The sequence below is a fragment of the Tenrec ecaudatus genome, chromosome 1 (genome assembly GCF_050624435.1).
Source record: "Tenrec ecaudatus isolate mTenEca1 chromosome 1, mTenEca1.hap1, whole genome shotgun sequence".
NCBI classification, from domain to species: Eukaryota; Metazoa; Chordata; class Mammalia; order Afrosoricida; family Tenrecidae; genus Tenrec; species Tenrec ecaudatus.
This window is the reverse complement of record NC_134530.1, coordinates 159599624-159627276: the sequence shown is the minus strand read 5'-3', so window position 1 is coordinate 159627276 and position 27653 is coordinate 159599624. Positions and strand designations below refer to the sequence as shown.

General features: G+C 42.8%; 1 protein-coding gene across 2 annotated transcripts; it reads left to right on the top strand.

The window, feature by feature from the left end:
* Positions 1-205: 205 nt before the first annotated feature.
* Positions 206-22948, top strand: CTSS (cathepsin S). Of its 2 annotated transcripts, none has more exons than XM_075540339.1 (8): positions 206-359; positions 2137-2263; positions 9482-9604; positions 10548-10697; positions 13630-13857; positions 15141-15306; positions 16870-16972; positions 22183-22947. In XM_075540339.1, coding segments are annotated over exons 1-8 (999 nt in total). In that variant the 5' UTR covers positions 206-357; the 3' UTR covers positions 22283-22947. The 2 variants fall into 2 exon arrangements, with proteins under 2 accessions (XP_075396454.1, XP_075396455.1); XM_075540340.1 differs by having other exon boundaries at positions 207-363; positions 22183-22948.
* Positions 22949-27653: the final 4705 nt, after the last annotated feature.

Sequence of the window (27653 nt, the reverse complement as noted above, 5' to 3'; positions counted from 1 at the left end):
TGGTGTTTTCAATTAAGAGTGAATTCCCAAAGTGCCGAGGGGTAGCGTCCTCTTGCTCTATCTTAATCTGCTGAGTCGGCTCTACTGAGCTCCAGTGGGGCCTCTTCTGGATGGCTTCCTGCGTCCTCAGGGTCCCCAAACCATCGGGAGGGGGCGGGAGGAAGTTGATGAGCTAGTGTGCTCAAACGAAACTGAAATGAAAGTTCACTTCCTCTTTGTGGGTACCTCATGTGACAAGCTCCAATTTCTTTTTAAAGCTTAAACAGGAGGCACTCTGTAGCTCTGGAGACCTCTGGAGAAAGCCCCCCGACCCCCGATTGAAGGACCCCTCTGACGGGAGCGCCTGCTGGATCTAGCATGTAGGTACTGCCGCTTCTCCGGGGCCATTCTGCCAACACCCCTACTTTATGTGTTTACCTTGCTCTGCCTGCTGGCTTACAGCCTTTGCTTCAGGAAGGAAACTAAGAAATCAAGTCGCCCAGCTTGACTGCTTCTCTCTTTTTCATGAAAAGGAATCTTATTTTTGAAAAATGAATGTCTGCTTACACATCTAAGCTTATGTTGAAGTAGAGCTTTCTTTGGAATATAATCGGGCACTTTACATGCTTAAAATTCTACCTGTGTGGGGTGAAAAATATAAACGGATGTCAAATCTAGTTGGAGGCAGCTAGCCAACGAGTTTCTGTTGAAAGTCTCTTTAAATGAAATGTAGAAGCGGTGTTTTGAGCAGTACTGAATGACTTCCATTGAACTCAAGGCCAGGGCTAAGGGGGAAAGTCTGGAGAGGAAGATGACTGTGCACGCAGGACAGCAACGGGGCCACCTCTGAGCTACCTGTAGACGTGACAGGTTGGAATGAACCAGTAAGATGAACTCAGGTATACAGAAATTCCAAAGATATCCACTTTTTCAGAGGTTCGTTTACTTCGTAAAGGTGATTTTGTGTGTGCTTTGGGGGAGGGGTGGAGAGAAAGAGGATTTCCAATCATTAGATTTGTTGGCAGATCCTGGAAAGCCCCAATTTTTCCCCTTTCTCCCTTCTCACCCAATTTGGTGTACCAGACATTGGGAAATTTCTGAAAATAACTTTAAGAAAAGCATTTTATTGAGGGTTCATACAACTCTTATCATAATCCATCCATCCATCCATTGTGTCAAGCAATTTGTACATTTGCTGCCACCATCGTTCTCAAAATATTTGCTTTCTACTTGAGCCCTTGGTATCGGCTCCTCATTTTTCTCCTCCCTCCCCGCCCCCTATGAACCCTTGATAATTTATAAATTATTATTATTATTATTTTGTCATGTCTTACACTGTCTGACATCTCCCTTCACCCACTTTCCTGTGGGTGACAGTCCCCCTCGTGGGTGGGGGTGTTATATGGAGACCTTTGCAATCAGTTCCCCCTTTCCACCCAACCCTCCCTCCATCCTCCCGGTATCACCACTGGTCCCGAAGGGATCATCTGTCCTGGATTCCCTGTGTTTCCAGTTCCTATCTGTACCAGTGTACATCTTCTGGTCTAGCTGGATTTGTAAGGTCGAATTGGGATCGTGATAGTGGGAGGGAAGAAGCATTTAAGAACTAGAGGAAAGTTGTGTGTTTCATCGTTGCTATAGTGCACCCTGACTGACTTGTCTTCTCCCCGAGACCCTTCTGTAAGGGGATGTGCAGTTGCCTGTAGATGGGCTTTGGTTCCCCAATCTGCACTCCCCCTCATTCACAATGATATGATTTTTTGATCTGATGATGCCTGATACCTGATCCCTTCCACAGCTTGTGATCGCACAGGCTGGCGCGCTTCTTCCATGTGGGCTTTGTTGCTTCTGAGCTAGATGGCCACTTGTTTCTCTTCAAGCCTTTAAGATTCCGGATGCTATATCTTTTGATAGCCGGGCACCATCAGCTTTCTTCACCACATTTGCTTATGTACCAGCTCTGAAAATAACTTTTTAAAGTTTGATTAAATAATGGAAGTGGTAGTTTACATATAAACATGATGTCATCTATGGCGATCGATCCCAGAAATTGCTTCTTGGATTGTCCTCTGATGGGGTTTTCTGTGATGTGTGTATGTGTAGTCACTATGCATGCAGCTAGTAACCAGTCTTTGCATGTTATCCACCTTTCTGTAGGATGAAATGGTTTGTTTGGGTGCTCCTGGTCTTCCCCCCTGCAAGGGCACAGCTGCAGAAGGACCCCACCCTGGATAACCACTGGGAACTCTGGAAGAAAGCCTATGGCAAGCAGTACAAGGAGAAGGTAGATGAGCTTGCCAACCACGGGCTATGCTGCTATTCCATGCGCGTTCTCCCTGTCTAAATTATGTCCTTACAGGCAGCCTTTTAATCAGTGTTTCTTGCTAGATGTTGTCCTTGGTACCAGGGATACAACAGGAAACAAAGCAAAGTTCCTGTTCTTGTGGCGCTTACATCCCATCAAGGGAAATAGAAAATAAGTAAACAAACCCACAGATATGTGGAATGGGAATCAGAGTTGGAGAGAGCCGGGGGATGAAGGGCCAGGAATGGCCCTGGTGATGGTGGTGAGAGGTCAGGAGTGGGTGATCCACAGACAGGCAGGATGGTGAAGTGACATCTGAGCAGAGAATTTATGGAAGCCAGAAAGCAAGCAGAGTGGCTACTTTGGGCAGTGATCCAAAACCACCGGAAATGAGTGCCAGACTTCCGAGAAAGAGCACACTGCCTCGTCTGAGGAGCACGGAGGCCTCGTCGCCGCCCCAGGCGCTGCCAGACGTGTGTCTGGACTCCCATTGCCCCTCCTGCACCTCAGCTCACTTCACAGTGTGTGTTGTGACAAGAGTGGCAGCAGATTAATGATGAGCAAGATGTGGTGTGTGCATTTAGTGATACTTCCTGCACCCGAGAGAGAGCGGGAAGATTGTACACCAAGTGAAGTAAGCCAATCACAAAAGGGCAAGTAACGCGTGGCCTCACTTACACAAAAAGGCAAGAAAAGGCATGTGTGTAGGGAACAAAGTTTATTCGGGGCTGCCAGTGGCAGAGAAGAGGAGGCAAGTGGGGCGTTCACAGTGATGGAACTAGCTCATTGATAAAGGTAGGGCTGGACAGGTGATTATTGTAATTGGAGTGAATAAACTGTACACCTGTTTAAAAACCCTTAGTGACTAATTTTAAAACTTTAGCAGGGGGATGCTCTAAGAATGATATGGTGGTGACTGCATGACGGCCCTTTACATGACTGAACGATTGAACTTTAATTTGAAAATTTGTGATTTGTAAGTTATGTGCCAAAAAACTGATATGCATATATAAAGCCTCTAACATTGACTATTCAGAAGAGGGGAAAAAAACACAAATTTTCACCCTATTCTTTTTTTCCCCTTCAGTATCTTTTTTTTCTTTTTCAGTTTTACTGGCACATAATCCACATCAAACAATTCAATCGTTCAATCATGTAAAGAAGAGTCGCAGTCATTACCACTAACCCTGTTCTTCAAATAAGTAAATCTTAGAACTGTATCCTATTTTTGAGTTTGCAAATTAACATAAAATGACATTCTTGGTAGGACATGTATTTTGAGTTGTTTTCTTCAAAAAAGACAAGCTCAATGCCATCAAGTCGATTCCAACACACACTGATCCTGGGTGCCTGGTGGCACAGCGGTTTTACACAGTGGGCGGCTGACTTCAAGGACGGCAGTCTGAATCCATCAGCTGTTCAGGGAGAAAGATGAAGCTTTTTGCTTCATCAAGTTTCAGTCTGAGAACTCCACGGGGCAGGTCTGTTCTGTCGTAGGGCTACACCGGCACCCACATTTATTTGACATGCCTCAGATATGCGTGCACATATGTGGACAGGAAAGGGTGTGTGGACTGGTAAAAGTGTGTGCGTGTTGTCGTAGAAAAAAGACCCTAGCGCTAGCAAAGGAAACAAAAGAGCTCTACTGCAGGTAAACCTTTTCAGGAAAAAACCTACTCGGCGCCTCTCTGAGATAGGCCGTAATCCAGTGGAAAGCCATCTCCTTGGCTGTTCCAGCCCCACCTACTTCAGAAAATACTGAGCTATGCCTTAATGGAAACTGGCATCGAGGATGGAGAGGCATCACACACACACACACACACACACACACACACACACAGCTAAACTCTTTACCATCAAGTGGATTCTGACCAGCAACCCTATGAGACAGAGTAGAACTGCCCCTCTGGTTTCCAAGGCTGAACTCTGTATCGAAGTAGGCCACCATATCTTTCTCCCGTGGATCTACTGGTGGCTTTGAATTCCAACTTTATGTTAGCAGCCAACTGGTTAACAACCACACCACCAGAGCCCCATGGAAGGGTGTGTGTGTGTGTGTTATTTATTCTATATAAATTAAGTCCCTTGTGTTGGTTTGGGTGGACTAGAGAAATTCATAAACACTCATGTGTATAAGAAACAGCTTTCTATAAAAGAGCAATTGTATATTAAGAAAACATCCCAGCCCAGTCCAGATCAAGTCCATAAGTTTGATATTAGCCCGTATGTCCGATACCAGTCTATAAGTTTCTCTTCAGACTCATGCAGCCATGCAGTGATGCTGAGTGCAGGACAATCACAGGCTAGTGGGTGGGAAGTCTTGCGGGTCCAGGGGCTGAGGAAGTGTCTTAGCACAGGCGTGGGTCTCCACATGGCTCCTCTAGCTCCAAGGCTCTGGCTGAATCAGCACAGCTCCATCAGGCTTGTCATCAGGAATGTCTCCTAGGGAGAGAGTGGGTGTGGGTCTGTGTCAGGGGAAGCCAGCCCCCAGCACATCATTACAGGTCTGGTAGGTGCAATTGTACAGCGATAATAAGTAAAGATAATAGTAAAGTTATAGAGAGCATGAGAGATAGAAGTATTGAAATAAATGGAGTCAGACACAATTCTTGGTAGCATGCTCACCTCAGCCCCGCTTGGTGGTCCATGTGGAGGAAGATAGAGATCTTTAATGCTAGCCCAGGCTTTTTATCTTCTCTGGGGACATGCAAGCCCCCTAATCACAGGTGAGGACATACATCACAGGAAGGGGCTGTGCTACAGGTAATACAGAAATGGGAGGGGGTGGTCTAGGGACATACATTCATTAGTAAGAGGAGGGATTGGGGATATACATGTGACAAGAAGGGCGGATCCTAGGTTTAGGATGGCAGTTTAACCTTGCTTGACCTGTTCTCTGGATCTCCATAAACCATTATCAGTAGGGTGTAAACCCCACCTTCTGGAACCAAATAGATGACTGCAGGCCCCATTGTCTTTAACAGCAGGGCGTGGGGCCTGCCATATAGTCTGGCAACTGATCGCCCTCTGGGAGGATGCCTGTGAGCATCTGACCTCCCCCCCACAGGTCTGGCCTCCAGGGAGCGATTTATCTCTGTAGCTCCTCCAAATGAGGTCATTAAGCTGCGACCTGATTGACAGGCTAAACTCCACCCCTTCACTCTGAATAGTCCCAAACTGGCACCAGATTATGTAACGACCACACCCCTCAAAGACAGTGAAAGCAACAATCAGAATATGAATTCACTCCAGCTACAGTTAGAGCTCAAGAGACACCCTCCACATGAACAAAAATTGTGAAAAAAATTAGATATTCAACTAGAAATCCTCGAAATGGAATCTATAGTCATGGAAATAAGAACTTAATGAAGAGATTAGACTCCAAACTCGAGTGAATTGGATGAAATAAGCAAACCGGAAGATAGATTGTGGCATTCACCTTGAAAGCACTACGTGGAAATAAAAAGGAAAAAATGAAAATGCAGGTAAGAGAACTTGAGACTCCAAAATACATCTGACAGGTGTTTCTGAAGAAGAGAAGTACTTGGAATGGTGGAGAAGCAATATTTGAGGAGACACTGACTGAGAATTCTCCAGATATGAAAAAAATCTTACCATCAAAAGTGCTTTCCCATAAATGAAGACGCTAGAACTACACAAGAACAAGGAGCATTTTATTTCATTAGTTGCACTAGTACCAGTAACACAAAGCACCTGTGTGAGGTTACAGAAGTATATGAGGGGGATAGCCCCCCAAAAAAAATCCGGAATTTTTTCCCAAAGCTATGTATTTACTCTCTCTTACAAAACAACCTTATCACCTTCAAAGTACTCTCCATTTACACTTAATACATTTGTCAAATCTGTGATTCCATTCTTGGAAACGTTTTTCAAACTCATGTTTGAATGGCTGACAGCACCTCGCTCGTTTTTTTTTCCCTCACCTCTTCTTTGTCATCAAATCACTGTCCTGTCAGGTCCCTCTTCATCGGCGGACAGAAACGGAAGTAGCATGGAGTGAAGTCAGATGAGTCAGGTGCACGGAGCAAGAGAGGTATGCAGTTTTGTTTTGCCTAAAACTGGCCACTGAGATGGCTGCGTCAGCAGGTGCATTGTCGTGGTGGCAAAACCAGCCCCCCAACTGCCACAAATCAGGCCTTTTTTGTCACACACTGTTATGCAATTTTTTCAAAACATCTCAATAGAAAACTTGGTTAGCAGTCTGACCCAGTGGAACAAACTCCAAATGCACTATCCTCCTCACATCAAAAAAACAAAGATCTTTGATTTCACTGGCTGAGTTTTTTGGGGGCGAAGTGATGATGGCGTCTTCCACTGGCTTGATTGATGTTTGCTTTCAGAGTCGTAAGAACAGCACCAAGTCTCATCCCCAGTAATGACCTTGGGAAAAACAAGCCTGGGTCACTTTGGAGCTGTTTTTTCAAAGCACGGCGTGCTTCCACTCTAAGCTTTTATTCCTGGTCAATCAGAACCTGAGGCACAAATTTGGCAGCTATCCATATTCCCAAATCTTATGTTAAAATTTGCTGAACTTAGCACCAAGATAATTCAGATAGCTTCCCCATATCTTCAATAGTGCGTCTTTGATCTTCACGCACAAGTGCACGGATTTTGTTGACATTTTCATCTGTTCGGGAAGTTGACAGACATCCAGAATGAATGAAGTTTGTCATCAATCGACATTTCACCTTTTTTGAAAGGAGAAAACCACTCGTACACTTGAGTTTTTCCCATAGCACTGTCCTCGTAAACTGTGTTCAACATCACAACAGTTTCTGCAGCATTTTTCCCGAGCAGGAAACAAAATTTCACAGCCGCACACTGTTCTTTTAAATTGGCCATCACAAAATAACAAGGTTCACGGGAAGCTGCTTTACAAAAATTCACTGTGACCAGAGAGAACCTTCCCAGACGACACCACTGGGGCATTAGTTCACAGCGAGTTGCTCCATGCTCGCCTAGCAGGGAAATGTGTCCTAGGAAAGCCCTGCCACATAGAGCTTTTTCTCTGCGGGGGGGGGGGGGGGCAGGTTACCCTTTATGTATGTGTACATTTATGTGTATAGGACAGAAATGCGTGTACCAGTATAGATGTGTGCATGTTTTTATAGAAAAAGGACTCTAATTCTGTTAAAGGAGACGAAGAGATTTGTTGAAACTGAAATAGCATTCTCTTGGGAATCATGGAAATCTGAACAAAATGTGCATATCTTGTGGAGCGTAAGAGTGATGATCTCTGAAAACTCACCTGCGTGGCAACTCAAAGTAGAAAGGATAGTGGAGTTTCCCTCTGAACTTCTTAAAGCCCCCTCATAGTTTTGGGGACACACAAAGAGCTACAGAGTACAATATTCTGAATGGTTTCCAGTGGTTCACATCAGTCAAAGGCAGGATCTAAAGGGAAACATGATTTTATTTTAGCAACTACTGGTTATACCAGTACAACTGGAATGGATTGACTGGCTACAAACCATAATTACAAGTCCTGAGCTTGCAGAGTAGTCTCATAAACAATCACAAAACAACGACATGGTGAATATTTTCAGCAACAGGTATTTAAAAAATTCCCTCACCAAAGATGCAAACTTCTTGGGGACAGAAAGAATGTTGATAAAGTGTAGGTTGCTGACTCCCTGTGGTTGGTCCACATATTTAGCCTGATCCCGGAGGACAGAATTTCTTTAACGCGAGGTCAGTTTCTAGGTAAGAAGGAATGGAAAGCTCTGTGGAGCCTCTTGCCGGAGTCATTTTACCTCGGGTTGGATATCTTTTCATTTCTGTTCCACATTAATGGATCGACAGGTATATGAATAAACATGTTTGAGTCTCCACATAGATCCCTATGTACAATAAAGCACATTGGGAGCACAGCTATGGATACTTTAGATATAACAAAAGGCCTCGGGGTTGATTTACTAGGTTTGAAGACTTAGGACCACGGTCTGGGAGACAGCTTGATTCGTTGGCATAACATAGGGCATACAGTTCATGTTCGTCAGTCTAGTTCACTGAGCAGCATCTGGGGTCTTAAAGACTTGCAAGTGGACATCTAAGACACAACCAAGAGTTTCTACTCCTTTAGAATAAAAGAAAGTGAAGGAAACAAAAGTGCGGGGGGAAAGGAGGACCCCCAACAAATCATCCCTGATCCAGTAAGCGTCATTGTACGGTTGAGATACATAAGATTATAATAAAGTCATGAGATAGAGGAGAGAGTCAAATAATGGGGTCAGACACATTTCATGGTAGCACGCTCACCTCATGATGGCCATGATCTCACCAGCCAGGTCTGAGCACAGCGTGGGCCAAGGTGAGGGGGGGCGGCAATGTAGAGAGAGCTAGCTCGAGACCCCGCTTAATGCTAACCATCGGTTATTTCTACTTGGGTGGGAGCATGATTGCAGCTACCCACACGTCTCAGGAAGGGGCAGTACAATAGGCCAATAGGCATACACATCATAGGAAGGGGATGTACAATAGACATAATCATGACAGGAAGGGGATGACCTAGGGGTGAGTACATGATAGGAATGTCCAACATCAATCTGTAAAGTCCTCTCCGGACTCACGAAACACATGCAATGATACCAAATGCAGGATGATCACAGGCCAGTGGGTGGGAAGTCTTGTGGGTCCAGTGGTGCTGTAAGCATCTCAGCACTGGCAGGGGTCTCTTATGTGGCTACTCCAACTCCAGGCACTAGCATAGTTCCATTGTCTTGTCAGCTACAATGTCTCCCAGAGAGTACAGAGAGAGAGTCTCCTGCCTCCGAAGAGGAATCTGGAGTTCCCAGAATCCTTAGGAGGCCATGCCCAGACATAAACTTCATTGGCTATGACCTGATTGACAGATTAGACTCCACCCCTTCACTCTTAAGCCTATCAAATTGAAAAAAACAAACAAACAGTTAAATAACTACCACGCAAACAAACCTCAAATTTTGGACCAAACTCATTACTGGGCCAATAGAGACTAGAAGACATCTGAGACTATCATCCTAAAGCAGTTAATAGTGAGCATTAAGATTCATATGCGACTTTAGTTAGACTGGATAGAAATTCATTTGTTGGTATGCTTACAGACAGATCCACATTTAGCAGAATGTTTTATAATATTATTTTCATTACTGAACACTTACTTGAATTTATGAAATGTTCTTTTCCCTCATACTTTAGAATGAGGAAGCAGTACGACGTCTCATCTGGGAAAAGAATCTAAAAACCGTGATGCTGCACAATCTAGAGCATTCGATGGGTATGCATTCCTACGATCTAGGCATGAACCACCTGGGGGACATGGTAGGTAAATTACGAGCAACCCTACCTTCGTGTCTGATTGAACCTGCTTTATTCCTTTCCCAAAACTATTTGAATGGTGTCAACCAACCATGGCAACAAAGGCAAACAGGACGCTATGTATCTGTGCAAAGTTAGGAAGCATTAGGATCTAAGGATCAAAGAATTCGCACCGATTCCTTTGTTAGTCCAGTTTTGACCACTCTCCTCAACAAGCCCCTTCTTCACAGGAATATCTTAAATTCGCCAAACACTCTGCTTTTTATTAGTGATAAGTTCTAGAAAGCACTGTCCTAAAGACTGTCTCCTCACATTCACAGTAAGTCACCACCAAGCCTTCAGGGATCCTGGATTTGTGGTTTGGCTGTACGATTAGAAGAAATACACACTTTCCAAATCGCCGTTCCTGTGCTTTTGTACTTTACATTCCTCATTTACTTAAGTCTAAATGCAATATGGTCTATTATGTTCTTAATGGGGAAGTGCGGGCATTTGATATCACAAATATCTCCTCTTAGCTCGAAGCTAATATATGCTGTTCTAGTCTTCACAATCTTGCTGGCGTTGCCCTGGTTCTGCTTGTGAGAGAGCACCTCAGCTAGACCAACTTCCCACGTACATTCAGGATTCTCTTTTGCAAGTCTTTCTCACAAAGATAATCAGTTCAGTCTACTCTTTGGGTAGCCCTTTTCGTTCAATTTCCGTCTGTTTGAAATCAAAATGGTGCTTCTTTGTGACTTCTGATTTTTACCTTTCCCCGCTCCTTCTTATGTGGGTGCCCAGCGGGCATACTACTACAAAGGGCAAGACTAAAAGAGCAAGGTCACTCACTCATTTGTAATAAAAAGTACCTATGTTGGTCAACGCTACTGCTGGTGTTTCTGTTTCAAAATAGATTCCCAATGCAATGACTATTAATGAAAGAAGATACACATTTGCTTTGTAGACCACGGAAGAAGTGACGTCTTTGATGAGTTCTCTGAGAGTTCCCAGCCACTGGCAGAGAAATAGCACTTACAAGTCAAACCTCAATCAGCAACTGCCTGACTCTGTGGACTGGAGAGAGAAGGGGTGTGTTACTGACATAAAATACCAGGTAAGTATGATAATCCTAGACTGACTTACCCCAGGTTGAACTCTTTCTCTTCTCCAAATGCTAGGTGTAGGTGCATAATTTGGCAGTAAATTTCATTGTCCACTAATGTATTTTCTAATTAATTTGTTATTCTAGTTTTCCCAATTAAATTATAAGCTCCTATATACAAACATTACACTGAAGTTCTATTCCCAGTAGTGCACACAGCACTAGTGGTTCGATATGCACTAGATAACAACTGTAGGGGAAGCAACTGTCTTCAGGACAAATGCTTGGTACACGGCTATCATTGACCACATCGGTCCCTTCACCAAGCCAGCTGCATATGCGCTTGTGTGTATCTGACATATGAGTTCTTTCCTGTCCTCCAACCCTGAAACTCGTAAGCCAGACAGAGGAATAAATGCCTAGAGTTGCCATGTGCGTATACACACACACAGAGCAAATGAGTGGATTGCAATTCATAGCCACCTTACGTAAGGTTTCAGTGGTGTATCTTTACAGGGCCAGCTAGTAGTCCAGAGCTTGCCTAACAATGCCACCAAAGTCCCTCATAAGTTACAGTAGTCAGGTTAATTCATGGTTAAACCAAGACCAAATCTGCTGCCATCAAGTCAATTCTGACTCATAGGGACCCTACAGAAAAGGGTAGAATTACCCCACTGTGGTTTACATATTGGGCTGCTAACTGCAGGGTCAGCAGTTTGAAACCACCAGCTGCTCCCAAGGAGAAAGATGAGGCTTTCTACTTTCAGAAAGATTTAAAGTCTCCAAAACCCTAACGGGCAGTTCTACTCTCTTTTAGGGTCACTATGAGTCAGGATTGACTTGATCGCAATGAGGGTTTTTGAGTTGCAGGTTTCCAAGGCTGTAAATATCTATGGAGCAAAATGCCACATCTTTATCCCAACAGAGTGACTCGTGGATTCAACCACTAACCTTCTAGCTAGCTACTGAACTCTGAACTACTGGGTCACCAGAACTCCCTCAATTCATAGTTTAGCTTGTATATTAGAGTAAGAAATATAGGCTTGACAAATTTGTTGTTTGTATCTTGTTCTATTTTCATTTTTTCTTTAGTTTATTTGAAAGGAAACCAAAATCACATGAAAATAATATCCTAGGCAGGTTAGGAATAACCAAGAATAAATGCGAGAGTAAACCAGCCTCTAGCCACGGCAGGGTGCGTAGGCGCAATGTAGGGCTATAATCTATAAAAATCATAGTACAGTCATGGAGAATAGGAGAGATAGGAGAGTGAAATAAAATAAAGGAGTCAGACACATTTTATAGTAGCATGCTCACCTCCAAGATGGCCATGATCTCAGCAGCCAGATCCAAGCAGAGAGAGCGAATCTTTGCTGTCTTGAGATATTTATAGTAGTTACATACATCACAAGGTGGGTGGTAACCTCAGTAAAGTCCCCGAGCTCACAGGTGAGAAAACCTAATACCTGCATGGGGGAAGATATGAGGGAAGATGGGTGCCGCTGTGGGAGAAGCTAACAAGAATGTCTTCTATAGCAGTGGTTATCAATTTCCTAATGCTGTGACCCTTTAATACGGTTCCTCATGTTGTTTGTGACCCCATCTATGGGAATATCTGCATGTGGGTGAATCCGCCTGAAGACGGATAGAGGGGAGGTGTCTTGGTTCCTAAGACCATCGGAAAGATGGTCTTAGGCATCCCTTGTGAAAGGGTTGTTCAACTCCCAAAGGGCTCAAGACCCCCAGGTTGAGAACCACTGTTCTATAGGGAGACAGAATCACCCACGTGCTCACTTGAAGGCAGCATAGCTGTTGGGGGGGCGAGATCTGTGCGAAGGATATCTGAAGCAGCATAGTGCACTTGGACTTTACCTCTAATTTACCAAAGTGGTGGCTTTCCTACCTTGGAATCCTAACTTTCCAAATTCCCTCTGTTATCAGTTAGGGAATATCATCCCCCTCATATTTCCATCAGTGTCACCTTCCCACAAATAAGCAAGTGTCACCTTAGAGGTTGGGGGAAGAGAGAGAGTCAGAAGGTCCTGAACAGCTGTCCCCCTTGTGCCAATAAAGAAAGCAAAAAACTACGACACTGTGAATAGGACAGCAGGTCTTTTATTCTTTCCCACCTTGAGACTTTTCTTTCAACCAGTCTGGGGCTTCTTACCCTAGCTTCCCTAAAATAAAAGTTTGGGAAGATCCAGTAAGTTACACATTTAGGTAATTTAATAGGCTCTTTTTCCCCCAGAGACTTACATCTTATTGGAGTGTTTTTCTTTGAATTGAAAGCCATTTCCTCTTGCTTTTGTGAGTAGAGAGCAAAGTGGAAGGGAGGGAGAAGAAAGAGAGATCGTGAGGAGCCCCCCCCCACCCCCCCCCACCCCCGCCCTTCTATCCCTTTTAACCAAAGCAGCTTTGTGTTTTTCTCTGTTTATCCCTCTGGCAGAACATCTACTTATTAAAATTTTTGGAAATGAGATATTTGCAAAGTGCTAATCTAGAATCAATGTTCTCATATTTCAGCCTTCATTTGACACAGAGGATTTTTTTTTAATCAAGGAAATCATCACAGCTCCTCTCAGCATCCCTTTTCTCCGGACATCTACCTCCCTTACTTGTGCGGGCAGGATTCCCGATTTAAGAAGCTGGGAATTGGAGCATGCCCATTTCCTATATGGCAGTTATCCTCTGACTCAGCCTCTTTGCAAATATTTATCCAGGCTAGACCTTGCTCAGAGAACAAAAGAAAAAACTAAGTACTAAGTGTTTGGTTTTCGTTTCCACTGTGTAGGACAGGAGGAAACTGTAGTGCGGGGGGGGGGGGGGGGGGGGGGGGGGGCTCTTTCTGGGAACTACTGGCAGGGCTGACGTGGTCTGGAATTGCCCAGTGCGTGTTGCAGAAGTCATCCTGACCGACTCCCCTGTGACTTGGCCTCTGTCGCAGGGTTCTTGCGGAGCTTGCTGGGCTTTCAGTGCCGTGGGAGCCCTGGAAGCGCAGCTGAAGCTGAGAACAGGAAAGCTGTTGTCTCTGAGTGCACAGAACCTGGTGGATTGCTCCGGCGAAAAATACCAGAACCACGGCTGCAATGGCGGCTTCATGACAGAAGCTTTCCAATACATCATTGACAACAAAGGCATCGACTCCGACATCGCCTATCCCTACAAAGCCACGGTACGTAACAGGTCCACCTCGAGTGATCCCCGGACCACACTGGATTTCTTCCCAAGCCAGGCTTGTGCTTTCTCAGACTCTGCCGATTGGGAATTTTCCATTCTCGAGTTCTCGTTCTTAGTTCACGGGGCACCCTATTGTTCTTGAGTAAATAGAATTTATGCTAAAAAAAACAGATTTTAATTTGAAATTTAAATGTGTTTACCTTGCAACTGCTCATGCAAGTTCACAAACTAAATAATGTTGCCCTCCTCCTCAGGAGTTCATGGCGCATTTTGCTGCACAATATGACATATCCATAAATACAAGCTTTGAAAGTCTTAAAAGATCCCAAACTCTTGCTATTTAACTATTATGACTTTGGCTTGTTTCTTTCCCGTTTATCCCCCCTTAAACATTGGAAAAACATAGAGATGTATACAAAAGTGAACTTGAGAATTTAAAAATTCCCAGTTGGGATTCTCTGAAGTGACAAATATACATTTGTAACCTTCCTTTTCTTGTTTGAAATATCCTTGACGTGTTTTCCATATTTTGTGGGCTTTATTAACCATCATTTTAACTTTAGATCATCAGCAACAGACAGTTTCATATTTCGGCCACTGTGGTTTGGGGTGTGTTTTTCTTCCAAAACCATTCTATCGGGAGTTAATGCGGATATCACCGCACTCCACAGGTCAATCACATCAGCAGCGTTGCAGAATCGCTGCCACAATCAGGTTCAAGACTTTCTTTTCCTTCCTGAACTCTGACATCAGCTCCCTTTTCACCCCGCCTGCAGCCCCTCCCCCCCCAACACATTATTCTACTTGCTGTCCTATAGGTTCATCCATCCTGGGTTTCATCAACTGAAAAGCATATAACAAAAATTCGAGAGGATGACCCCCCCCCCAATGACATAACACACCTGAGATAGAACCCAATGTAAACAAGCACACGAAAATACAGAAAACATTGAAAATCAGATCAGGCCTCACGTGCACCAGCGTGGGGGATCAACTGACAAGGCTGAAGAAACTGGAACGCTAAGAGAAAGCTGACGGGTAGCGGTAGGTTTGCATTAATAGGGAGGGACAATTCAGCAACGGGAAGTGAGAAGGACCCCACAATCCGGACAATGCCATCGAGGCCACTGGGTGACACAGAGAGAGAGCACGGAAGTGGCCTGTTTGCCTAACAGAAACAACAGAGCGCACAAAACCTATGAAATTCATGATGCTCGGGCCCAGGTGCGCTATAGAAGAAGATGGAATATACCTCTGTATCTATTATATCTGTTGCAGGATGGAAAGTGCCAGTACGACCCCAAAAAACGAGCTGCCACATGTTCCAAGTACACTGAGCTCCCCTTCGGCGATGAGGATGCCCTGAAAGAAGCTGTGGCCAACAAAGGACCCGTGTCTGTTGCTATAGATGCAAGCCATTCCTCTTTCTTCCTCTACAAAAGCGGTAAAACGGCAGATGCACCGTCCTCTCTTTATATGCTGACCTGGCACTATGAAAAAGACCTTATTCTTCCCCACCCCCACCTCTGAATGGTCACATAGGTTCAACAGAATCCTCCTTTTCACATGTTAGTTTTTTTTAAATGCCCAATTCTGATTGGTAAAATAACACTTAATCCGCGCTTTCTAACCTTGAATGCTATGTGCTCTGTTCAATTCGAAATGTGCACTGTCTTGTTTAATGGTGGCCTCCAGCCATACAGTGTGGAAGGGGTGGAGCTGGGATGAGAAACCATGCTACTTGAGTCCCCAGCCTGCGCTTGCACCATTGTAAAGCCTGTGTAGTGTAAGTGTAGCCCTGTGAGGTGTGGGCGAAACCAGCCCCAACTATCACGGTTCGGTAGGCACAATTGCATGACTATGATATATAAAGGTGATAGTAAAGTCATAGAGAATAAGAGAGAGAAGAGAAGGTAAAATAAAGGAGTCAGACACATTTCATAGTAGCATGCTCACCTCAGCCTTTCTTGGTGGTCCACGTGGGAATGCCAGGGGGTGGAGAGGGCAGGAGAGATCATTTATTTCTCACCAAGGCTTATCTTTGGGGTCATGATTACACATACGTAACCACACACGTCACAGGAAGGGGCTGTATGATAGACATACGCATCATAGGAAAGGGATGAGCTACAGGTGTACACATAATAGGAAGGGGAGGGATTAGAGGTACACATGTGACAAGATGGGTGGACCTTAGACTCACTAGGGCAGCCTAACCTTGGTCACCCTTGAATGGGCTTGACCTCCCTAGGCTCTCCTTCAGGCAAACAATCTATGATCCTTATCAGAAGGGAGTGGGCCCTACTTAGGGTGGGACAGACTATACAGTCTGAATGCTCTAGAGAGCTGATGATCCTTAGGGAGAATAACCCCTGACCTACTTTAGTTGACCTCCAAGTGTATAGTCATTTGCCATGTGTAACAGGCAGCGTCTCAGGATTGGTGTATATTTGGAGGAGACAACTTGGGGAAATCTTTCTGTATCCCACAATGAGGCACATTTTTAAAGAGGAGGAGGCTTGAAAAGTTTATTCGCAACTATATTAACACATTTTCTGAGCACCCATCAAGTGTAGAACATTGTAGTGGACAATCTTAGAAGGCTAGGGTCTTTGTTCGTTTGTTTGTTTGACAACTAACTCAAAGAGCATTTATCCTATTAAAGGATGAGAATGTCTGAAACAAACAATTAGAAATATAGACAAACAACATAACAATACTGGTTATAATCTTTTAAATAATTAGGAAAAGGTGGCAGCTTATCAAAGAACGTGAACAAGGGCCCTGATTAGATCGATAGAAAACTTGGCAAGAAAACTGACAAGCATGGTGCTGTTGGCAAAGGATGATGAGTGCTGAATAGTTCAAGCATGAGCGGATACACTCATGACGTTTTAATTAACTTTATCATATATTCAAGCCAGTCTCATTAAAAAAGTAGTATTTTCAAATGTCCTTCATTGTTACATCCATTCACTCTTTTTCTTCCCTCGTATTTTATTCTCAGGTGTCTACTATGACCCATCCTGCACTCAAAAGGTGAACCATGGTGTACTGGTGATTGGTTATGGTAACCTCAATGGAAAAGACTACTGGCTTGTGAAAAATAGGTAAATACATTCATATATATGTACATGTAATTAAAATCAAGAATTTGGAGAGGTCCTCAACCAATACTTTCCAGTGCATATGATGATATTCTGGTTCATGATATGGACCATAATAAACAGGCACATTCTTAGGAAATGACATTCTAAATTCACCAGTAGTTCCCTTTCTATCTTCAATTTCTATTCTGCTTTCACTAGTTACCCTCTAGAATAATTATTGGATCATTCTTAGAAATTCTACATTTAACTTTTTGAGGACCTGCCAAATCATCTTCCATAGCAGTGTAACCATTGAACATTCCCACCAGCAAAGGATACAGAAGCTTCTTTTTGAAAACTGGGTCCCAAATAACAACCAAACCCACTGCCCTGGAGTCAGGTCCAACTTTTACAGCCACCCTACACAGGGTTTCTGAGGCTTTAGAGCGTAACAAGGGCAGATGGCCTCGCCTCTCTCCGAGCAGCGAGTGGGTTTGAACTGTGGATCCTGCAGTTGAAGTCCAATGCTGATCTAACAACACTACCAGGGATGATTACTCAGTCATCTTAGAAGATTTTTTTTTTGGGGGGGGCGGTATTTTGTATTGTTGGTTTTTTTTTTTTAACTTTTCATTGTGAATTAGATGAAGATACACTGAGCAGATGGCCAGGGTTACATTCAGCAATTCATACACATTTTGATTCAACTCACCAGTTGCAATCCCCTCAGTTTCCCATTTCTTCTGTTTCCTGTTTCCATTCCCCTTATTTCCTAGCCCTCAGAACTTTGTCCTTGGGGAAAACACTTCCTGTGGTGGTGTAGCGGTTACACATGGGGCTGTGATCCGCAAGGTCAGCAGTTGGAGACCACCAGCTGCTCAGCGGCTCGACTCCCATAGGGCCTTAGTCTCAGAAACTCACAGGGGCAACTCCACCTGTCTTATGGACTCGCTATGAGTTGGCATGGACTCAATGGCTGTGAATTTTAGTCTTAAATGAGATTATTGATTATTCTAACATGGGGTGACTTCAGTTCCAGACCTGAAGGGTGGTTCAGAGGTCCCTATCAGTCTCTGTCTTATCAGAAATCTTGGTCCCTTTGATGAGTTTGAGTTCTGTTCCACATTGTCTCCCAATCTGTCCCCGACCTTCTAACAATTCTTTCAAAGCAGTTGGGAGTGGCAGCCAGGCCCCATTTAATTCTTCTGGTCTTAAGAGTTGTGGTGACTAATGTTTATTTGGTTTATTACAAGAAAGGTATATAAATGTACGAATGTATTTCTAAGTGAACAGACGCTACTTGAGTCCAATCATACCTAGTTAATAATAGACCTCGCCACCTAGTGCGTGTTTCCTCTGACCTAAACACGGTGAAAGCTTCCAACTATATTTTCTCATTTCCTTCTGAAAGTAACCTGGTGGTAGGGCATTTTATCCCTTGTAACGGAGATGAAGATGAAGATGGTAGTTACTATTGGGCCGCACTGTGTAAGGTCAGCAGGTGCTCCGAACCGTCAGCCCCTCTGAGGGAGAAAGCGGAACCTTTCTACCTCGGTCAAAGGTTAGCTGATTGAAAACCCACAGGGGCAGGTCCACCCTGCCCTTCAGGGTCACCAGGCATCAGAATGGACTCCGTGGCAGTGAATTTAGCTTTGGTCATGCACATTATTAAGAAGCTCCTGATATCAAGAGAGTTCAGAAACATGTCCAAAGTTAAACTGTTGGAATGGAAGAGCCAATTCCAATCCAATGGCAAGGATTGGAATGAACAGTGGAGCAGACTTTGCACATACATGAAGGCCAGAATGGGTCCTCCGATGTTTCATTTAGTTGTGTTTGTTGAACTCCTTACAGGCTAGTTAGCAGGACTCTGTCAAAAGGAGCACTTCTTTACAAAGCAGTTTCCAGTCTGTAAACTGGGAAAGTTCATGAACCACCGGGGAAAGTAAGACAGCCGGATGGATGTTGAATGGTATCTGGGGTTCTCTGATCTCACTGGGTTGACTCACACTACTTATAACTAGAATCACAAATCAATCTTCATTATCTAAACAAAGTTCCAGAGCCAGTCCATCTAAAATGGTTTATATGACTTAGTTTTCCCAAGGGTTGTATAAAATGGCTATGGTAAAATATGAATTATGTACAATTCTGGATATTCTGGTTTGAATTCCATTTCCACATGCTACTTTACTCGCAGGGACAAAGTAAAGAAAGGAATCATGTTAACATTAGCCCGTGTCTGGACTAGAACAAACTTAGATTTACTCCTGGCTTTTCCATTTACCCCATGTTTGACTCTAGGCAAGTCACTTCACCACTCTGCCCTTCTGTTTCTTTTTTAGTTTAAAAAAAAAAGAAACAAAAAGACACCGATCTCCAAAGTGATAACTAAACAATGTCGTTGTGCACTGAGCTCCTTGCCACAGAGGACATGCTCAGTAAAGGCAGCTGCTAGTACTCGTCACAACTTGGCCAGAATTTATCCTTACTGTTTTTGCTGATAAAGAGCACTATATCCACTGGTGAAAGGTTAAAATAGAATTTGAATTTTATCGTACATTTATGGGGAGTTATGAAAAGCTTTTAGGCAGGGAAATGGCAATTAAATAAAAGGAAACAAAAAATATAAATAAATAAATAGATAAATAGGTAGATAGATAAACAAACAAATAAATAAGTAAAAGAAAGCCAAAAAGATTCCATGAGAGAGTTTAAGGAGTGGCCAGAGATGGAAATGAAAATCAGGTCACAAGAGTGTCTTCTAGTCAAGAGAAATGAGATGATAGTCGACAACTGTGTTAAATACAACAGAGAGAGAAAAATAAGACAGCCTGGTAAATGGCGTCGAGTGAGTGGCTGATAACCAGAACACTGAAGTCTTCTTAAAGCACAGATCCTTTAAAAGATGCCACGTGTCTTCCTGCAGTGAATGAGCTCTTGTTGGTTTCTCCAGTGTGAGAAAAAAATAAAATAAAAACCAGCCCCACAACCTTCCTGTGTGTCCTGGAGCAAACATTTTCAGTGCAGGCGCCCCATCGCCTGTGGAACTGAAGTACAGGCACTGCAGCCCACTGGTCTAAGCTCTTCACGATAGGACTCCAATTTGGCATTCTGTATTCTTTCCCCAAAGCTTCCCTGCAGACATTCAATTACCTTTTCTTTTTTTAAAAATCATTTTATTGGGGGCTTGTACAATTCTTATCACAATCCATACATTATCTTTTCAACTAAATTTCTTGCTGCCTTTAAAACACACTAGACATTTTCCCATGTTTGTATTTATGTTCTCCTACCACCAATGCTCTCCACTGTCCTGTTCACCCTCTTTGCAGGTTGGTCACTACTGCTAGCTCCTGCTCCGTTTGATTTCTGTTCCTTAACTAGTCCTAAGACTTTGTTTCCTAGTAACTGTAACATTTAATAAATTCTGACTCGTAATTATCTACTTAAAAGTAGTTAGTCTCAGAATCATAAGGAACTTGAGCGATCATTCATCTTATGAGGATTTTGCCATTGGTTAAGTGTTGACTGTTAACCGTGAAGTCAGCAGTTCCAAACCACCTGCCACTCTGGGAGAAAGCTAAGGTTGTGTCCTCCCCCCAAGATGCATCGGCTCAGAAACCCTCGGGGGCAGCTCTGCCCTGTCCTGTAGGGTTGCCATGAGTCGGCATAGACTCCGTGATGGTGAGTTTGGTTTTACAGTTTGTGGGAAAGTGAAAACAACAACAACAACAACAAGAAAAATATTGTAGTATTCGTAAATCTTATTCTTTTCGACTTAAAGCACTCTCTTTAGAGATTATCTTCTACAAAATATTTTTTTCTTTCACAAAAGTTTTGTTGCTTTAAAAAAAGCTACACTTGCTAAATATAAAAATGGGTGACTTCGTGATAATCTGCAACATTCTATAGAAATTCTGTAAAGCTGGTGAAATCAAAACAAGAGAGCCATTCATTTGCTCTAGTCCAAATCTGACCCATGAATTCGCTCTGTACCACTTCTGGCAAGTGATGCTCCTGGCTTCTGCTGCTAAACTTCCGGGAATCCACTGCCTTTAAAGGTAGCATATCCCACTGTGTGATAGCTTTAACTATGAGACAGTCGTATCAACTCCAGTTCTTGATTTAAAAACATTTTGAAGGCTGCATTTTTTTATTGTTTATCTTAGAATTCCTTACCCTATGCCTTTCTGGGTGTTGTTGGGTTAAGTGCTAACCAAAATGTCTCCAGTTCAAATCCACCAGCATTCCATGAGAGAACTGTTAAAAGATGATCTCCTCCTGAAAAGATTGTTAGCCACAGAATTCTTATTTAGGATCTCAATGAATTAGAATCAGCGTGATAGCAGCGAGTAATAACTTTCATCATAATTGCTCAAAAAACGTTCTTGCACGAATTTAAGTTTAATAGAAAAATCCTCATTTATATTCCTATTTTGCAAAGCCGTTTGGAGAGGGACGCTGTAAAGACATTACTTTCCCTAGAGAAAGCATAGACAAAGCATGATTATTTAGGGTAGGGTCGACTGTATATGTTAGATCTCTCCGGGGAGAGAGAGACTTCGGTCCTTGGCTCCACGTGAGAAAGAATTCACGCCGAAGCCTGGTTTGTGATCCAGGTGCGTTTTATGAGAGTTAGAAGAAGTTTCAGGTTTACACAGGCACCCACAGGGCCCCTCACCCCGTGGAGCCTCCCTAGAAGCTGCTCGGAAAGTCACGCAGTTGGCTCCAGGCTCTCCCTTTTTCAGTTATTCCATAGAGAGGCATGGTGGACAACCCTGGTTGACCCCATTGGCTGAATTGAATTTACCTGGCTTAGGTGGGCCAATCCAGGTGCAGCACTCACCCAGGTGTACCTCCCATTCCTGGCCAGAAACTTGAACCTCTGAGCATGCTCATTGTACCATTCCTTCATGGGCCACTAGCTCCGACCTCTGGGCATGCGTAATAGACGCCCCAGTCCCTAAGCTAAACTACCTAACATATATTCATATTATTTTCCTTGGACATTAAAAGCCTGTTCATAAGATCACGTGAAAACCTTGCAAATTACCCTTTGAAAATTACCTAAGAGTCCTGGGGAAATTACTGTCTCACCCTAATTTCTTTTTATAGCTTTTCATATATACTGTTATACCTTAAAAGAGAAAACAATTTAAGGATAAAAATGTTTGTAATATGGTTACATTTTATTCATTTGTAATATTTTATTGTTTCTTTTTCTAAAGCTGGGGCCTCAACTTTGGTGACCAAGGATATATTCGAATGGCAAGAAATCATGGAAATCACTGTGGGATTGCTAGTTACCCCTCTTACCCAGAAATCTAGAGGATCGCTTTGTTCTGTAAAATATCAAGGAAAATGAACCTCTTTCTTCTAACAATTTTTCCTGTTGTAACCAGTGGAACTGAGGGCCAGGAAAAATGCCTTTTACTGTCTTCATTAGAAAGCAGTTTGGCTTCCTTTTGAACTTTTCAGATCTTGAAAAAAATCTTGCTTTGTAAATTAATAATGTACCATAACTGTATGGGAATCAGTCCACCTAAAGCAAACTGTTGTGTTTTCTTTTTTTTTTTCTGTTGTGTTTTCTTTCTCTTATTTACTCTATTTTTAACCCCTCTGACAGCCTTTATGATGATGCTTAACAAGTGTTTCTTTCAAATTCCTATCATTGTTACATGCTGTTCATAGATACATACATAGGTAACAATTATAATCCGTTATGTAGAGAATGTACTTTAATGAGAGAAATTATGAAGTTATACTGAGACATTGGTGGCTCCATGACAGAATTTCCACGTCTCACGCTAGAGACCCGGTTTCCATTTCTGGTCAATGCAACTCATGCCTTGATGCCTCAGCAGCAAAGTCACGGCCAGAGGGCTCAGATTACAGCCTTGTACAGAGAAGCATTCAATAAACTGGTTTTTAAAGAATTGAAGCAAATGCTTACAGGTCATCTGTTTTCAAGCATTTCAGAAAAGTTATTTCAATAATAAATAAACTATTAGTTAAAATTAATTTCATCTAGTCATTCAGTTTGATCAGGACTTTGTGTGTGTGTGTGTGTGTGTGTGCATGCGTGCAAATAATTACGTCAACCTGAGTAAAATAGCCAAACTGCATTTCTTTTAAAATATTCCATTACTCATATTTTTATTTACTTCAAGTTATGCACCTCACAGTTTCTCTAGATTAGATTAGTTTTGTTCCGAACAAGCAGCAGGAATTTTGAATCTTGCAAGTCAATGCCTATGACATGAAAAGTGGGTGGAGTAATGTCACTAACAGATCTTAAGCAACTGCTTGCCTAAAGATTGATGGCTTGAGCCCAACCAGCAGTGTCTCGGAGAGAGCACGGAGGATCTGCTTCCCAAAGGTTACAGCCTGGGAGACTCTAGGAGCAGTTCTACTCCGCACACTTGAGGTCACTGTGAACTAGAACTGACGGCTACTAACAACAATACTGACCTTAAGCTAATAGCATTATTTTGGCTCTCTCTCCATAAAGCACATTTTAAGGAGCAAGAATTGCAAAACCAAAAACATGGACATTATGCATGGTGATCAATCAAAAGTGTAGTCAGTTAATTTGTTTTTAGCATAAAGTTTGTTTTGTCCACCAAAGTAACTCTAAGTGGAACTCAGCCAGTAGTTCTTGATCTTTGTTGGGCCTTCGACACTTTCAGCAACCTAGGGAGCTTATGGATGACTTCTCAGAACAATGGTTTTCAATGTGTAAAATAAAATACATATGGTTAGAAAGGATGACAATTAGATTGAAATACAATTATAAAATAAAAAAATACATAAATTGTAAAAAATAGTGCTATCATATAATACATGCTTCTGTAGATGCGGGAAAGTGAAAAGAATTGCTAAAAAAATCATAGAAGCCTTTCTTAAACAAAAATATAAAAATGTGAAGCCAGCCATTATTTTTTGGCACATCCTCCAGGTAGGTCTAAATACTTCTGGAAGGCAGGGCTCCTGTATCTCCAACTCTTCCTCCTAAAATTCCATGTCCTTCAACTTACATCAGGTCAAAACTACAGTTTTAACGTCCTTGAGGGACTGAAAGGATATTATTTTAAAATATTCTTTGAATTTGAAGAGTCACAGAGAAGTCTGAAGAGGGATGATCAGGCCTACAGGGTGGATATGGTAAGCTTTTTTTGATGAAATTCTCCTAGAATATTCCTTAAAGAATGAGTAGGTACATTGTCACGAGGGGTGGGGTGGGGGAAGTCCTCAGTTTCCTGGCATTTTTCTCATCAAGGCATTTTTCAGTTTTCTTAAAACTTCTTCAGAGTAAATAAATTTACTTGGTATGACTCTTAGGGCTCTTGGTATGGATAGCACAGTCTTTCTTTGTCGGTCCTACCCAGTAAGTGGGCCACGCTCACTCACTCACTGACAGTAAGTCGCTGCCCACTCACAGCCACCCTGTAAGGGCAGGATAGAACACTGTTCCTGTACATGTTTACAGGGATAGACCCCCGTCTTCCTCCCGATAGTGGCTGGCAGAAGGCCATGATGTTTTCTTTTAAGGTGCCATTGAGTCATTTCTGACCCACAGCAACCTTATGCCTGACAAAAGCAAACGCTGCCTGCAGCTGCACCGTTCGTTCCCACAATTGTTCCTATGCCTACGCCGAATGTTGAAGCCGCTGGAGCAATGCATCTCGCTCAGCGTCTTCCTCCTTGTCGCCGCCCTTCCACTTGAGCAAACAAGGGGTCCTTCTGCAGGGACTGGTCTCCCTCTCCTGACAATATACCTGTCCAAAGTATGTGAGACGAAGACTTGCCAGCCTTGCCTCTAAGAAGCACTTTGGCTATCCTTCTTTCAAGATAAATTGGTTTGTCCTTTCAGCTGTCCATGGTACTTTCAATGTTCTTCTCCAGCACAACAATTCAGATGCATCAATTCTTCTTTGGTCTTTCTTACTAAATGTCCAACTTTCACATGCCTACGAGGCAATTGAAAATGCCATGATTTGGATCAGGCACACCTTAGTCCTCAAAATAACCTCCTTGCTTTTCAATACTCTAAAGAGATCTTGTGCCGCTGACTTACCAAATGCACTATGTTCTTTGATCTCTTGATGCTGCTTCCATGAATATCGATTGTGGATCCAAGCAAGACAAAATAGTTGACAACTTCAACCTTGTTTCCATTTATGTGGTTACCTATTGGTCTAGTTGTGAGGATTTGGTCTTCTTTACATTGGTACAGAAAGCTGCAGTCTTGTGCAAACCATGCAAATAGGGTGTGTGAAATGCTAATCAAGAAGATTAGACAGTTTTTCCATTCCACTGGGCATGCAGATGAGACATCTCAGAAGCTAGATGAGAGAGAATCCCATGACCAGTAAAAGTAGCTGAGCTTGTTTGGAATCCCTGCGTGGAGAAGCGGATGCAGGAGAAACCATGAAGGGACTATGGCAGCAGCAGCGACCAGGAGACAGAACAGCTGGTTTTCTGGTCCACAGAAGAGTGCCTTTGGGCAGCAGACTGGCTTGCAGAGTGAGGGGGGCATTTTCCAGTGCTGAAGCTTTGCAACACTTCTCTCAGCAGGGCAGAGGCTCAGAGTCTAGAACCAGAGAGAGATGTGCCTGCTGGGCTGTACCCTTAATGTTCTTTTATCCTGACTAGTGACTTGTTAACTTCCCTACCAAACACCCATAATCATGAAAAATATATACTTTATAATAACATATTCCCTGCCCCCACCCCGATCATCTTATGCGCTATGAGAACATCTATTGAGATAAGTCCTTTGGAATCACAAAATACAGTTGCCATAACCTTCTGGGTTGACTTCTCTGTCTTAAATTTGCCTGGTCTAGCAGATCCTGTCAGAGGCACTGTTTCAAGTGACTGGATCATTTTTAAAGTACCCTGAGGAGACTGAGCCCACTCATTGAATGACGAGAGAACTCGGCTGCAGCCATCTGCTGACTGTTAAACATGTTTTCTTTGGAATGAGCCCATATGAACTGGAATCCTGGTAGCAATACTTGATCCTTGTAAATGCATCAAATAGCAAGAGTTAATCATGCTCATAAATTTGAATTAGGGATGAAAATAAATGATATTTTGAGCGATGAAAATAATGATATTTTTAAAACTGTAAAGTAATCTAAAAATACGTAGGTTTTCTTCTGGTGATAAAGTCACAAGTATTGCTGAATTACTATGGTTTATGGACTATGTTCAGGAGGGGCTTCTATGTTTCAGAGGCTAATAAACGTGAAGATGTAAGTTTTTTTTCGCATAAAACTCATTAATTACCTGAATTCTCTCCATGGATCCCTTGGAGGGCGGTCTATAGACCCCAAGTAAAGAACCCTTGAACTGAACCAGTGATGAAGTGTTTTACAAAAATCTTCAATGTATGTCCAACATAGGAGAAAATTTGACAATAAGTCATTTCAGACTGATAGAAATAAAATATTATTTTAAATTGCAGTAAGATACAAGTAGATAACCACACAAAAATGTATGGTTCTGACCAATCTTCAGTATACAAGTCAGCAACATTAGTCACATTCACCAAGAAGTGTGACTGTCACTCTTATCCAGTAAACGTTTTTATCACCTCAAAATAAATGTCCATAATTAATTGCCATCTAACAATTCCAACTCACAGTGACCCTATAGGCTAGAGGAACTACACCACAGGGTTTCCAAGAGTGTACATCTTTATGGGAGCAAATACTCACTTCATTCTCACATGCCGCCAGGGCTCCTTTTATAAACTATAATTGTGAGGGAAATATAAAGCAAAATCATCCTTAGATTAACACTATCTGACCCTGAAGTATTATTCTTGTCTGAATTCCTTGAGCAAACCTTTTCATAACTGAGGTAGCTGGTTTCTAACTGGTACTACAAATACATCAAAGTTTATGAATAATATGTGTATACTGCTTACACAGTTTATTTGAACATATAACTAAGTATACAAACGAAGCTGTGGTAGTTACATAATCTGTTGTCAAGTTGAGACTACTAAGAGTGGTCGCTTCTTGATGACCTCACTTGGAGGCGCTAAGGAGATAAATAGCTTGCTGGAGGTGGGACACATGCTCACTCCCTGCGAGACATTCCTGCTCATGGAGCTAAGCTGATGACAGCCAGAGCCTTGGAGCTGGAGGAGCCACCTGGAGACCCACACCAGCTCTGAGATGTGTCCACTATCAATGGATCCACAAGACTCAGCCTGTGCTCTTCCTGTATTTGGCATCATTGCATGTTTTGTGTGTGTCTGAAGAGGAATTTATGAACTAGTATCAACATATGGGGTAATATTGGACTAATGGACTTGATCTGGACTGTGCTGGGATGCTTTCTTAATGTATCATTTCTTTGACATAAAGTTCTCTCTTACACACATGAGTGTCTATGAATTTGTTTCTCTAGTCTACCCAGACCAACACTGAAGCTTATAATCCAGGGGGCAGTTTTGCACCAACGAAATAGACAACACTCCTCTAGTTCTTTAATCCTTCCTCCCCGCAATATTGTGATCTCAGTGTAACATTGCAATTCCCACTAGTCCAGTGTACAGACAGTGGCACAGACTAGAGTTTCCAATATACGGGTTCAGGAACGACAACCCTCCTAAGGAACAGTAATGGGAACAACGGTTCCAGGAGGACAGGGCAAGGAAAGGAGGAGGAAGAAGGAGGGGGAG